The following is a 14,909-nucleotide window of genomic DNA, read 5'->3' on the forward strand; positions in this document are numbered from 1 at the left end:
ACTTTAAGAATTAGGATGCTTTATACAAGTATATCATACTCTCAAAAAGCCCACTGCAATTAAAAGAATGGTTACTGTCTTCAAAGAAAATCTGAAATGAGATCCTTCTAAATATGTATCTTTAGGTCTCTTAAAGGATGTGTACTATTTATATTTATTTTTTAGTAATACATTAACTGTACAAAGAGAATATTTTAAACATTTTAGTTGGCTCACCTTTTGTACATAGTCCAGTGGTCTTTTAATGTGATGTGATTATCAATAATTTCATCCAGCGTAAGCAAAACTGTTAGCAGCTCTCCCAAGTGCTCATACATAGTCTGCAAAAAAAAACCTTTAATGATTATCATTTAATCACTAGTTAGAAGTTAAGCTTCATGTGGATTTTAAAGTTAAACACACTTGGGATAATTACTAACTTAAAGCAGTGGGAAAGTTAAGCTACAGATGAAACTACTAATCCTCAAGATTGAACAGCCTAAAATTGGAAAACCCTTCACCCAAATTTCATCCTTAATCACATTACTGTAGATTCTCTCAGACCACTTACGGCAGGGGTCCCCAGCCTTCAGGATCTAATGCCTGATAATCGGAGACGGAGCTGATGTAATAATAATAAGGTGCACAGTAAATGTAATGTGTTTGGATCATCCCCAAACCATCCTTCACCCCCCTTCCCCACCCCTGTGGTCTGTGAACACTGTCTTCCAAAAAAGTGGTCCCTAGTGCCAAAGAGGTTGGGGACCACCGACTTCGAGAGTCTGCACTGGGCCAATACTAGGAAGAGTTACACTCACAGTGGGTCAATAATGCCTCATCAAGTTCACAAATGAGAGAACAAATGCAAAAGAAAGAAAGAAATCCTTTAAGAGCCTTGCAATAAGTGTAGTACTCCCCAATCATATAAATGCCAAAGTAAAATATGCGAAAAATTATTATTTTACAAGTTAAATTACTTTTACCTGAAAATGAACTCCAGTTGTTTCTATAATTTTGGGTGCAATCCTGTAATAAAATAACATCCAAGTTTAAAAGAAAACCTCATTTTTTGGTCACAGTTCATGTTTATTTTAAGGGAAAAGCCTCCTGGAATTTAAAAATGTATTTACTTTTATTTAGGCTTTAGTCACTAAAATTTATGCAACACAAGCTTACTATCATAGTCCACACCCAAGAAGAGAACTAATGTACTCTGCTTGCCTATACCCAACTCAGTGGGTAGACACACGTCAATACGTGGCCCATCTAGCTTGGGATGAAGCAGAGAAATAACAAAACTGATATTCATTTATTTCTAAACTATTAGAATTTCTCAATTTTCAACTAGAATCTTTGCTATCCTACCCAAACTGGCATTTGGAAACTAGTCCTCTCTTCAGTTGGGTTTATTTCTAGAGTTTTCATTCCTACTGAGAAAACAATGCATACAAATGGGATTACACCAAAGTCAAAGCCCCAGGATAATTCAATTTTACTTCCCAGAGAGTCAACCTACTCAACAGTAAATAAATTAATACTTATATATTAAAGCACATATAAAATATTCTGCAAGATAGAATACTTTAAAAATTAAATACAAAATTCAAATAAACTTTGTCTTTCTAGGACAGGGCTGTGGTAGAGACGGGTCTCTGAATCACACACCAGGTTCTATGGCGGGCCAGGGTAGCTATGCTGTCAGTCCCTTCTGCCATGAGAACTTTAGTGAAAAACAGAGCTTATCTGACAGAGCAGAAGCACACGAGAATGGGAAACAACACACTCTTCCACTTTACAAAGAGAGTTAAGATGCAGCATGGTCTAAGAAGAACAACAATGAATGGACTGGTGACCGAAAGAATCAGACTGAAACTGCTATGGAATCTTGGCAAATACTTCCTTTGGGCCTCAGTTCTCTCTCCTCACAACTGAGAACTTCTAATCATATACCTAAACAAAGGTATTTTAAGATTGTAAGTGAGTGGGAAAAAATTAAGTATAAAGTTTTAATCAAATGCAAGGTATTACTCTGTGGTGGTTAGGAATACTAACCATGACAATTTGATCCTTTTTCTTGATTTAGGGCAATGATATCCAAACTTGGAAGATCATTAGAATTATAGATTATCTAGTCCCCTCTCCCTAAGATTCAGTAGTTTAAGTGTCATTTGATTCTAATGAGCCAAGAATACTTCAATGTAAAGGGAAGCAATAAGAGAACTCAGTACATTCTATATTAGCCCTTTTCTCTACAATTAAAGATTATTCTGTCAACATTTTCATTCAGACAGATGATGGGTTCCTGCACCACAGTATAAACGGTCTTACTGACCTCTGCATTATACACATCACAGAGTGTTTAAAACATCACGAGTGTTCAAAGAAAGCTGAATAAGTGAATGAAGGAATGAGTGAATAAGTGAGTAAACACACGAAAACCTTTTAAATATTTAGCTAGTTTAAGAAAAGACATTCCCCGCATCTCTATTAAAAATGCAAAATGATTTTTAAAATCCATTACTTGTTACTGATATAGAGGGCAGCCAACTGATGGACTACATTCATCACCACTTCATAGCACCTCGTAACAAAACAAGACAGTTCCTGAAATGACAAGTTGAGTACATGTTACAAATTGAGTAAATGTCATTATTTCCGACTGAGTTTTATGTTAACAACGCTAAACATAAAACTGTTTTCCAGTAAAAATCTCCAGTTAACCTGCAGTAAGACTTCAAGCATCCTTCAAGCAATCAGTTATTCACTCACCTCCCACGGTCATTTCTACCTCTTTGCCTCCATAGCATTTCATTCATCCTTGTATTTTAAGTCTTGCTTTCACTGCTCATATAATTCCTAAGTGACAGAGACTGTCTTACTCCTTCTTTGAATAGCCACTGTCCAGTATTGTGGTTAATCTTCAACTGCTTCTCAATTTCTGCCTATTAAATGAACATCTGAATGAATGAAGCTCAAAAGCTGCCAGTTTAGAAAGTGTGACAAGGAATGGAAAGGGTCTTCAGAAATCACTCTGAAATAACTTCAAATGTTCATAACCTTTAACCCTACCTATTAACAGACTTGGCACACATTAAGTGAAATACAGATTTTCCCAGGAATATGTTTGTCATTCTTAAAGAGATGGGAATACCAGACCACCTGACCTGCCTCTTGAGAAATCTGTATGCAGGTCAGGAAGCAACAGTTAGAACTGGACATGGAACAACAGACTGGTTCCAAATGGGAAAAGCAGTACGTCAAGGCTGTATATTGTCACCCTGCTTATTTAACTTATATGCAGAGCCATGAAATTAAAAGACGCTTACTCCTTGGAAGGAAAGTTATGACCAACCTAGACAGCATATTCAAAAGCAGAGACATTACTTTGCCAACAAAGGTCCATCTAGTCAAGGCTATGGTTTTTCCTGTGGTCATGTGTGGATGTGAGAGCTGGACTGTGAACAAGGCTGAGCGCCAAAGAATTGATGCTTTTGAACTGTGGTGTTGAAGAAGACTCTTGAGAGTCCCCTGGACTGCAAGGAGATCCAACCAGTCCATTCTGAAGGAGATCAGCCCTGGGATTTCTTTGGAAGGAATGATGCTAAAGCTGAAACTCCAGTACTTTGGCCACCTCATGGGAAGAGTTGACTCATTGGAAAAGACTCTGATGCTGGGAGGGATTGGGGGCAGGAGGAGAAGGGGACGACAGAGGATGAGATGGCTGGATGGCATCACTGACTTGATGGACCTGAGTCTGAGTGAACTCCAGGAGTTGGTGATGGACAGGGAGGCCTGGCGTGCTGCGATTCATGGGTCACAAAGAGTCGGACACGACTAAGCGACTCAACTGAACTGAAGAGTACATCATGAGAAACGCTGAGCTGGAGCGAGCACAAGCTGGAATCAAGATTGCTGGGAGAAATATCAATAACCTCAGATATGCAGATGACACCACCCTTATGGCAGAAAGTGAAGAACTAAAGAGCCACTTGATGAAAAATGAAAGAGGAGAATGAAAAAGTTGTCTTAAAGCTCAACATTCAGAAAACTAAAATCACTGCATACAGTCCCATCACTTCATGGCAAATAGATGGGGAAACAGTGGAAACAATGGCTGACTTTACTTTTCTGGGCTCCAAAATCACTGCAGATGGTGATTGCAGCCATGAAATCAAAAGACGCTTACTCCTTGGAAAGAAAGTTATGTCCAACCTAGGCAGCATATTCAAAAGCAGAGACATTACTTTGCTAACAAAGGTCCATCTAGTCAAGGCTATGGTTTTTCCAGTGGTCATGTATGGATGTGAAAGTTGGACTGTGAAGAAGGCTGAGCGCCAAAGAATTGATGCTTTTGAGCTGTGGTGTTGGAGAAGACTCTTGAGAGTCCCTTGGACTGCAAGGAGATCCAACCAGTCCATCCTAAAGGAGATCAGTCCTGGGTGTTCATTGGAAGGACTGACGTTGAAGCTGAAACTCCAATACTTTGGCCACCGGATGCAAAGAGCCGACTCACTGGAAAAGACCCAGATGCTGAGAAAGACTGAGGGCAGGAGGAGAAGGGGACGACAGAGAATGAGATGGCTGGATGGCATCATCGACTCCATGGATATGGGTTTGGATGGACTCTGGGAGTTGGTGATGGACAGAGAGGCCTGGCGTGCTGCGGTTCACGGAGTCATAAAGAGTCAGATACGACTAAGCAACTGAACTGAACTCACACCTATCTTATTTAGAATCTAATTAAATTTATGGCTGTTCTAAACAATAAGCTCTCTGTGGGCAGAAATTTGTTGGTTTTGTGCACTGCTGTATCCCAAGCACCAGTCACAGTTTCTAACATATGCTAGGCTCCCAAAACATTTGTTGAATGTATAAAATGAAATTATATGCAGCTGTGAGATCCATAATTTAAATGTTTTAAAAGTGAAAATAATGCATTTCAATTTTATTTAAACAGCTCCAGTTATTTCTTATTAAACTTCTATAAATCTAATAAAAGCAAAGCAAAGATTAGAAAATGCAAGACAAATAGAAAACACAAAGCAAAAGGTACAAACGAGTCCTGGTACATAACAGACTATCTATAAAATATAGGAAAAGAACCAATTAAAACACAGAAATTTTCAGATTATATAAAAAAGCAAAATCCAAATAGACCCAGTTTTAGAGAAACACAACTGAAATATAATGACACTGAAAGGCTGAAAGAATAAAAAAGAATTTTAAAAAAAGAAAATGCTAACTAAATAGAGCTGGGGCAGTGATAGTAATATCAAATAGATTTTTATTAGCATTAGTATAGCTAATTAATCAGATCAGATCAGATCAGTCGCTTAGTCGTGTCCGACTCTTTGTGACCCATGAATCGCAGCACGCCAGGCCTCCCTGTCCATTACCAACTCCCAGAGTTCACCCAGACTCACGTCCGTCGAGTCAGTGATGCCATCCAGCCATCTCATCCTCTGTCGTCCCCTTCTCCTCCTGCCCCCAATCCCTCCCAGCATCAGAGTCTTATTAATATGTATGTAATTATATATTATATACATAATTATCACAGTTTAAGAAGGTCATCACACAATAAACAATTTGATTTACTGGGAATTATTAACAATTACTCATAAGCACCAAACAAAACATCCTCAAAATAAGAAATGCAAAATTTGACAAAACCAAAAGGAGAAACTGACATCTTCACTTCAACCTTGCAAATCAACATTTCTCAGACCCCAGCCCAGCAGGCTTCCTGTTAGGTTTTGTCAACAGGTGGCACTAAAAGGAGACCTAAAGGCAGGAAAGGGACACCCTTTCTATTTCTTGCTGCTTTTATCAACATAATCCAGGCAGGATCAGTTCAACCCAGCAATGACAACTTGCCCAGGCTCCAGCTTCTTTCAGTACTGCTGCTGCTGCTGCTGCTAAGTCACTTCAGTCGTGTCCGACTCTGTGCGACCCCAGAGACGTCAGCCCACCAGGCTCCCCCGTCCCTGGGATTCTCAAGGCAAGAACACTGGAGTGGGTTGCCATTTCCTTGTCCAATGCATGAAAGTGAAAAGTGAAAGTGAAGTCGCTCAGTCGTGTCTGACTCTTAGCAACCCCAGAAGTAATATTCAATTTTAGAGTCTACCAGCAGCAGCCAGGCAGCACTGATTCCTCAGAGCTATGATATTAATACTAATTCCCTGGGGCTCCTCCTCCTAGCTCTCAGATTCTAACAACCTGAAACTTTTTCCTTTTTCACCCTAGATGTAGAGGTGATACTTGCGTCCTCTGGCTTACCTCACTGTTTTTCCTTTCAGCCCTCCAATTCTTATGTAACCATTTCTCTAGATTTAATATATATTCTTATTTTCTTTAATTGAAGTACAGTTGATTTACAATATTGTATTAGTTCCAGGTGTACAGCAAAGTGATTCAACAATATATTTTTTTCAGATTCGCTTCCATTATAGGTTAATAAAAAAAACTGAGTACAGTTCCCTGTGCTATGCAGATCACTGCTGTTTACCTATTTTGGGTATAGCAGTGTGTACCTGTTAATCCCGTACTTCTAATTTATCCCTCTTTCCACTTTCCCCTATGGTGACCGTAAGCTTGTTTTCTATGTCTGTGAGTCTGTTTCAGTTTTGTAAACAAATTATTTGTATTATTTTTTAGATCCCATACATAAGCAACATATTTGTCTTTCCCTACCTTCACTTATAGTATGATAACCTCTAGGTCCAGCCATGTTGCTACAAATGACATTACTTTATTCTTTTCTGTGGCTGAGTACTATTCCATTGTGTATGTATATACCACATCTTCTTTATCCATTCACCTGTTGACAGGCACTTAGGTTGCTTCCATGTCTCAGCTACTGTAAACAGTGTTGTATTACTGGGGTGCACGTTAACTTTTCAAATTAAGAGTTTTCATCTTTTCAGAACATATGCCCAAGAATGGTATTGCTGGACCAAATGGTAGCTCTTTTAAATCTCCCCTTTTGAAATATCCTGTGTGATACTTGCTTTTGGATTGAACCCTGACTGACACATACCATCATAGAGGACAACTACAACAAAATGCTCTCAATTAGGTGGGAAGACCAAAACAAAGTAGTAACGATATAAAAGATTTGAACATATTAGCATGCCTGATTCAATGAAATATATCAAATCTTATATCCAACAGTCAGAAGGTAAGCAGGATTATGGCTACTGTTTCCTGATTTCCAGTTTTTGCTTTTGTCATATAAGCACTGCTTTTACAACAGGGAGGGGAGAAACAGAACTTATTTCATTCTTTTGATAAATCAAAAGACCTAGAATAACTTTACACTGTAAAATAAAACTTTACAGTAATGAAAAGTATATCTACATTGAAACATCTGGTTAAAAGCATCACATGCTGCTGCTTTTAAAACTTCATCCTTATCCATATATCAGCTTAATGATCTTTATTAGCCACTTTTTCTAACATAAATTATCTTTTCCTACCAGGTACAAAGTTTAAATTGTTTTAAGAGGCATGGTGATAAACTGTCCATAAATGAAATTATACAAAGAAACTTATTTTGATAGCTTATGTCACTAAAAATGCTATGAAAATCTTTCAGGAACTACAATCTCCTTAAACATAATCCAATGCCAACGAAGTGCCTTACCCTCAGAGTACAATTTCTGAGCATTTGACGACATTTCAGAACTCTTTTCTGATTACGTGACTTACTCAAACTTCTTTTGGGGGGAAAAAAAAACTCAATAAAAAGTATAAACCACTTACCTGTAAGAATGAAATAAATCTCCCCATTTGAATTTGACAATCACCTTCTACCATGCTGGAATCTGTAGCTTTAAAAGGCAACATGAAGAATATTTCAAGTTTTTATCTTAAAGTGAATCAACATCAAAAAAGGAAAATGATTTTTATTCATTAGGACATCTTCTAATCGGGATAGTATGAAAAACAGAATTTTACACTAAAGAGAAAAATGAAACAATCATTAATCACACAATTAAAAGCAACCATCTGTCCCACTATTTAATGAATTCACGGAAAATCCTCATCTAGCTATTGTGCTTTGTAATTTATAAAAATATTCACAAATCAATTTTATACAGAATTTGCTGCCGCTTGTTCACTGAGGTTTTCACCTGTTTACAAAACAAAAACCAACAAAAAACTGTGACTGTTCACTGCTCACACTAACACTTTACATGATCACAACAGTCCTAGAATTGTCAGTTAACTTTGTTTATTTCAAGTACCACAACATTACAATGTGAAATTTTAAAACTTACCTCCTTCTCCATAAAACAAGAGACCATTATAAAACTTAGTTTCAGCCTGTTTAAAAAAAATTAAAATAATTTTAAAGGTTGCTTTTGTTTTTAAATTCCTAGGCTCTCTTCATTATCCTTATTTAACAACACACAGATGACTACATCATACATACAAATTTACTTAACTTCAAAAACTGCTTATAATATAGGTAAATTCAATCTATCTTTAGAATACCAAAGATATTACTGATACTCAAAGTTATTTCTTGATTTCTTTAGCCTTTACTTTATCTGACCACTCTAACTGTCGGACATCCTCTCACAAGTTCATGAGAGAAAGCAACCATGTAGTACTAAAAACGTAAAAAAGAAAAATAAATAAATTTTTTAAAAAATCTAAAGAAGAAAAGATGAAGTTTACCATCTACCAGTTTTAATGGCTCACGGGTGAGGAAACACAAAACATTAAAAATTTGAACCTTTTTAAAAAAAATCAGTTATATCCAGAAGATCCAGTATATATGACAAGTAATACAGACGGAATGCAGGCCCAGACTCAAACCATTACTACCAATAAAATGTTAGATGAGTGGCACCCTCTTTAAGCTTCAATTTTCTCATCTATTCCTCACGTACCTCCCTGAGTGGTTATCACTGTTAAGAGGGTTAGCATGGTGTTTGGTAAATAGTACTTAGTGAATGGTCTCATTATTATTGCTAAAATAAATATATAGCTCACCCAATCTTCATGAAATATTTGTGCACACTTACACATATAAAAGCACATATTTGCTTTCTTTTTCACATTTGCTTTTAAATCATGTTTTTAATGTCTTAAAGAGTACAAATAATTACCTCATATTTTAATTTCTTGATTTCACAACAAAGTGCAGCATAAACAGTGATGACTTTGTTTAGGACCTAGTTTCACGAGGAAAAATACATAAGGAAAGAAGTAAATTATAGAAGATAATTAAAGCATTTTTAAAAATAGATTTTTAGGTTTAGGAATCTGTACCTTGTTTTCAGTCTTGATGAGTTCCAAAAGGGAAGACTGTTCATAAGGCAAAAGCTATAGAAACAAAGGAAAAGAAATTCCTTTTTAATTTTAAAGAAATCATTAAAATTCTCAATACACAAATTGAGACTAGCTCTATTTTACTGAAAGCTGTGTTAGACCCTGTACTCAGCACCCGTCCCACAGCAGATGGGGACTGCTAACAGGTACAGGATTTCTTTCTGGAGTGGTGAAAATGTTCTAAAATTGACTGTGGCACAAGGCTATGGATACACTACAAACCAAAGATATTGTATGATACACGAATTACATCTCAGGAAAGTTGCTATTAAAAAAGTCAACACTGCTGCCTTAGGACAGTTGTCTAGCACATAATAAATGCTCGAAAAATGTTATTATTTGAGTAGTAAGAGGTTACAGTTTCAAAGATGAAACAAAATAGAACAACTTCAAAATGGAACAGAGCAGCTTATTTCATATAAAAAAAAAAAACAAAAAAAAAAACACTCCCATATTAAGAGCCCCTAAATAGCATAAAGGAGCTTTTGAAAAAATCACAGAAATATTCTTTATCTTGACTGGGATATGAGTTACAAGGGGATAGATGTTTGGTAAAATTCACTATACAATATATTTTAAATCTACACACTTTTCTGTATGTAAAATAGTCTTAATAAGAAAACAAAGCCCGAATATGCTATTCCAACCCTCTTCATTTTCTTGATAATGAAAAACAAAAGTCAGCTCAAAGACTGGAGTTTGCATCATTCTTTAAAAAAAAAACAAAACAAAACACACATGTATGTTTTAGAGAAAAAGGAAATTAACCATGTTTCTCCAAGTTTCTTTTAGCTTTCTAGACTCCAAATAAAAATATATATATCCCATATTTGAACACTGTGTTCAAGGCATATATGTTCTGAAAATGTATACATAAATTAAAAATAAAACAAATTCCAACCTTTAGGGCTATAGGATCAAGATTGAAATCCCAAACATCTCCAATTGAGTCATCCAGTGCGTCCTCAATTCTTCTCAATTGAGAGGTATACTCCTCGAGAAATTTCCCATAATTCTTAAGCTGGACTTCAGCATGAATTTCTAATTATAAATTTGAAAAGTTTGTGAAAAGTAATGAATTACAAGACATTTACTCCAAATAATCTCAAAAGTCACAGAAAAGTAGATACTAAGCATTGTTAATGTATCACCCTGGAATGTCTGGACTTCTTGAAGATAAAGTTCTAAAGTTAAACAGTAATTGAACTTTCTATCTTTTCCAAGTATAATAATAATTGTACATACAGTAGATGGTACTTTAAGAAATCATCTTAAAACTATAATTTTAAAGTACTATGAAAAAGTCACTATACTATTTACCCCATAATCTAAACAATCTGAAAATGCCTTAGACAACTCAATGTCCGAATTCTCTATTTTAATCATGAACTACTACTTTGTGCAAAAAACCTTATTTAGGTGCAAAAATCTGAGCTGTCATAGAATCAAAATTTTTAACTGTAATGCTTAATTACACAGTAAACTACGCCTAAAAATACACCCAAATATTGTTTTTGAAGTGATTTTAGATCTGCTTCATCATAATATTTCTGTAATGCCCCAAATTTATATTGCTAATTTTATATTTATAATGCCCCAAGATATATTGTTTTAATTATCATAATAGAATTGGAAAAGCCAGTAAAGGACACTGAGTACAGAATATTGTGTTGATATTTACAGACTTTACACATTAATAGAGGACTCTAGAAGTCACTGGAATAAACTGGACAAAAAAGTTTCCCTACTCATTAAAATTAGTGATAAAGAACCTGTTTGTCAATGCAGGAGATAAAAGAAATGTTGGGTTCAAAAAATCCCCTGGAGGAGGGCATGGCAAATCACTCCAGTTTTCTTGCCTGGAGAATCCCATGGACAGAGGAGCCTATGGGCTACAGTTCATAGGGTCTCGAAGAGTGGGACAGGACTGACGTGACTCAGCACCATACATTATATCATTACTTACTCCAAAGGGAGCAAATTCAACTCCAACTCAGATTCTCTTACTGATGTGAATTACTTTATTCAATTGCTGACTTCTTAAAAAAGTAAAGCTTTTCTCTCCTCAAATTAGCAATGCAAAGCAACTGTAAGTATGTTCCAACTCACTGAACACCTAGCTTCACACTCTCCCCTATTTTGCAACTAATGTTCAGAATCAGGTGGATTCATTTAGTTAACTTAATGCCTGGAATCAGGTGGATCCATTTAATTAAGGTTCCTGCTTTATTATAGCGTTAATCTAGGCAATTCTGGAAAGCAATATAAATGATTCATATTCCAAAAATTAATGAAAACCAGGCCCAGAGAAGAGAGCTCTTCCCTTCCTTATAGCTTAAATTTTAAAAACTGTGTATGATTCTCAAAATCCCAAGTACCTATCTAATTTTCAGTTACAAAGAAAATGACCAAAGCTGCATTTAACCAGCAAATGACTTCTTAATGACAACACTAGACAAACATGCCAATGAATTATTCATTTAGTCTGTTTGGAAATTAAAGTAGCAGGCAAGAGAAAACCTGTAATAACATTAAAGTTCCTTGCTGATAAGTTTTTAAACTGGTAAAAGTTAAAATAAGATCTGAAATAAGAACTCTATAGTGATTCTTCAAGAGTTAAATTCCAAAAACCTATTAACATGCTTATCACTTCCAAGAAACTGAATTCCTTTTTTTATCTTTGTGTGGAAAATATCTTTGAGTGAATCAGATTGAACTGATTCAATCTACCAGAACCATTTTCAAACCCAAACATATCTTCAATCCAATATTTCACAGATACAGAGTAAGGAACCTCTATCCATAAAACTTCATACATAACAAGGTGCAGTTCACTTTAACAAAAACAGAATCCTCTCCACAAACAAGTTGAAAGATCCTGTCACTATCACCAGGATTGTTTTCTCATGCTGTGTAAGAGCTAGTAACTCATGGAAAGTTTTGTGAGAAACTGCTAACCATCCTGAATTAAACTCACCCTTTTGACAGGCTAATAAAATCTAGATACAACTAATGTGTCTGTCTTTGTAAAAATTAAGCAAAATTTACACGTAATTTTTAAAAACTACACCTTTTGAGACAACTACATAAAAAAACAAATTCAACAAGCAGTTAAGACCTAATATCTCTTATTTAAATCACCCATACAGATTCATATTACCAAAGATAAGAAACAGATTGCGAATTTGTATTCGTCTTAAGTAGTTTCAATGAAATAGCTTGACCTCTAAATTTGGCTACGTGGAACTGAATTTGTTAGGTTTTGGATTTAGATATCTAAATTAAAATGAGCCAATCCAATTTTATGAAGTAAAATCTGCAGGAGATATGCTGTTAATTTCCGAAACCTGTCTAGGTGCGCTGGAAACCACAGGGCATCACTTTTCAAAAATATCATTAAACGTAAATAAAAGACATGGAAGGTAAAAAATTGATGTTCACGTGTTTGTTTTTCACGCTTGAGTTCTGTTTCGCTACCTTCTACAGTTCTAAGAATATGAAGGCAAAGACACTCGAAACTTCCCAAAGTTGGTTTGGGAGGAAAACGAAGAAAAACAGGAAACCGAAACAGGAACCTCGACCTCAACCTCACCTAAAACTGCAAGCTTGGAAGGGCTGGCAAAAGTCCCAGGAGACCAGGGAACAGGTCGCCTCCGCTCCCCAGGATGCGGACCTCCCCGGGGGTGCCCCGCCCGGGGCCCCGGCTGCACCAAGTGGACACGCCGCGCCCCCGGGCCACGGCGCGCTCCGCAGGACAGTGACGACCCCATACGCCAAGCCTGGCCGGGCCTGCCTGACTCACCATCACTGGGGCTCCAGACCCCGAAAGTTAGGTTCGCGAACGCGTGCCTCTCACACCCCAAGGCGCAGAAAGCTGCGCGCCCACCGCAACGCAAAGCCCTCCCGCAGGAGCGCTGCCCGGACGTCGGTGGGCCGATGAGCGTGCACCCGCAGCCCTCGCCCTGCCGCTTCCTTACTCTGTGAGCCGTCGTCTACGCGGTCGAACTCCCAGTCCGGGGACAGAGTCTCCACCGCCATCACCCCGACGCCTCCCACAGTCACAGCCCAAACCAGCCTTGGCTAAGACCGCGGCCTCACCCCGGCGGCTGTAGCAGCACGTGACTTCCGGCTTCGGCCCCGCCCCCGCTCGCGAGGGCCAGCGGGGCTAGACGCCCCTGCGGGCCGCGAGGGCCGCTGGGAAACCGAGTCCTCGAGGGGGGGGGGGGGCCCGGCGGAGGCTGCCACAGCCGTGGCGGTGGTCCTTTAGGTGTCCCCTCGTTCCTACTTGGGCGTCGCAACCATCCAGTTCATTTCTCACCCCATATCTCTATACCTTCAGTTTAGCCCTGCAGTCTCCAGTAACTTTTTAATACTAGAAGAACTGCTCCCTCATACTAGCCTAAAGAGGGCAAAATTGATGGGGTGAGGGCTTAATAGGAAGGCGTGGTCCAATAGGACATAGCCGTCCAGGCACTTCTTACCAGAAGCTCGTTTAGCCAACGACTTCCTGGTCGCCAACGTCCGAGCTCTTGCCGCTCTTGTCCTGCACTCCCAATGCGGGTTGCTCTTGAGGGGAAAAAAAAACAAAAACGATGTGCAAGAGGAGTTACTTTATGAACACATTTAAACGAGGAATTTTACTACTCTGTTTATTTTGCACTCATCAGCTCTCATCTTTCGTGCTTCGTGCTCAGTCATGTCCGACTCTCTTCGACCCTATGGACCATAGCCCACCAGGTGATCTTCCCAAGTCAGGGACTGAACCGGCATCTCCTGCATTGGCAGGTGGATCCTTTATCACTGAGCCACCTGGGAAGCCCCGGCTCTATTCATACCTCTTCTTAAAAAGCCAGAGGGAAGAAGTGCAGTTGAAGTGGCCACCTGTTGTTGTTGTTGTTGTTGTTCAGCTGTGTGGTCATGTCCAACTCTTCGAGACCCAGTGGACTACAGCCCACCAGGCCTCCCTGGCCCTCACCATCTGCTGAAGTTTGCCCATGTTCATGTCCATTGCATCAGTGAGGCCATCCATCCATCTCATTCTCTGAGCCCTCTTCTTCTGCCCTCAGTCTTTCCCAGCTTCAGGGACTTATCCAATGGATCACCTGTTGGCATCAGATGACCAAAATACTAGAGTTTCAGCTTCAGCATCAGTCCTTCCAACCAGTATTCAGGGTTGATTTCCCTTAAGATTGACTGGTTTGATCTCCTTGCTGTCCAAGGAGCTACCTGTGCCTACCTGCTAACAGGCTTTTCAGTGAGCAGGGATCTGTGTTACTCAGTAATGCTACATGTCTACATGTATTTGAACAGCAGTGTTCATTGCTGCATGGTTTTCGGTAGATACTAGTAAGAAACTGTGCATGTCCATTCATGGGGAGTAATTACATAAAGTTTAATATGTCTGTACTGTGAAATACTAGATAACTGTTCAAAGAAATGGAGTAGATTTATAGAGACATGAGAAACTAACAGGAGGTAGTTGCAAGAAAATGTGTATTTGTGGTTACATTTGTGTTTTCATATAAACCTGTACCAGCATCAGATCAGATCAGATCAGTCGCTCAGTCGTGTCCGACTCTTTGCAACCCCAT

At 38.3% G+C, this 14,909-nt stretch overlaps 1 protein-coding gene across 2 annotated transcripts in view; it reads right to left on the reverse strand.

Annotated features, from left to right (window-relative positions):
* Window positions 1-13,454, reverse strand: part of WASHC4 (WASH complex subunit 4) — a 57,355-nt gene extending 43,901 nt beyond the window's left edge. For both annotated transcript variants that reach the window (XM_044941404.2, XM_006056596.4), the window contains exons 1-9: window positions 13,296-13,454; window positions 10,220-10,359; window positions 9,259-9,312; window positions 9,096-9,161; window positions 8,259-8,304; window positions 7,741-7,808; window positions 2,501-2,583; window positions 963-1,005; window positions 217-320 (exon numbers count right to left, since the gene is read on the reverse strand). In XM_044941404.2, the coding sequence (XP_044797339.2) occupies window positions 217-320; window positions 963-1,005; window positions 2,501-2,583; window positions 7,741-7,808; window positions 8,259-8,304; window positions 9,096-9,161; window positions 9,259-9,312; window positions 10,220-10,359; window positions 13,296-13,356 (665 nt within the window). In that variant the 5' untranslated portion in view covers window positions 13,357-13,454. The remainder of the gene's footprint in view (window positions 1-216; window positions 321-962; window positions 1,006-2,500; window positions 2,584-7,740; window positions 7,809-8,258; window positions 8,305-9,095; window positions 9,162-9,258; window positions 9,313-10,219; window positions 10,360-13,295) is intronic.
* Between the last annotated feature and the right edge of the window lie 1,455 nt (window positions 13,455-14,909).

The sequence above is a fragment of the Bubalus bubalis genome, chromosome 4, assembly GCF_019923935.1.
Source record: "Bubalus bubalis isolate 160015118507 breed Murrah chromosome 4, NDDB_SH_1, whole genome shotgun sequence".
NCBI classification, from domain to species: domain Eukaryota; kingdom Metazoa; phylum Chordata; class Mammalia; order Artiodactyla; family Bovidae; genus Bubalus; species Bubalus bubalis.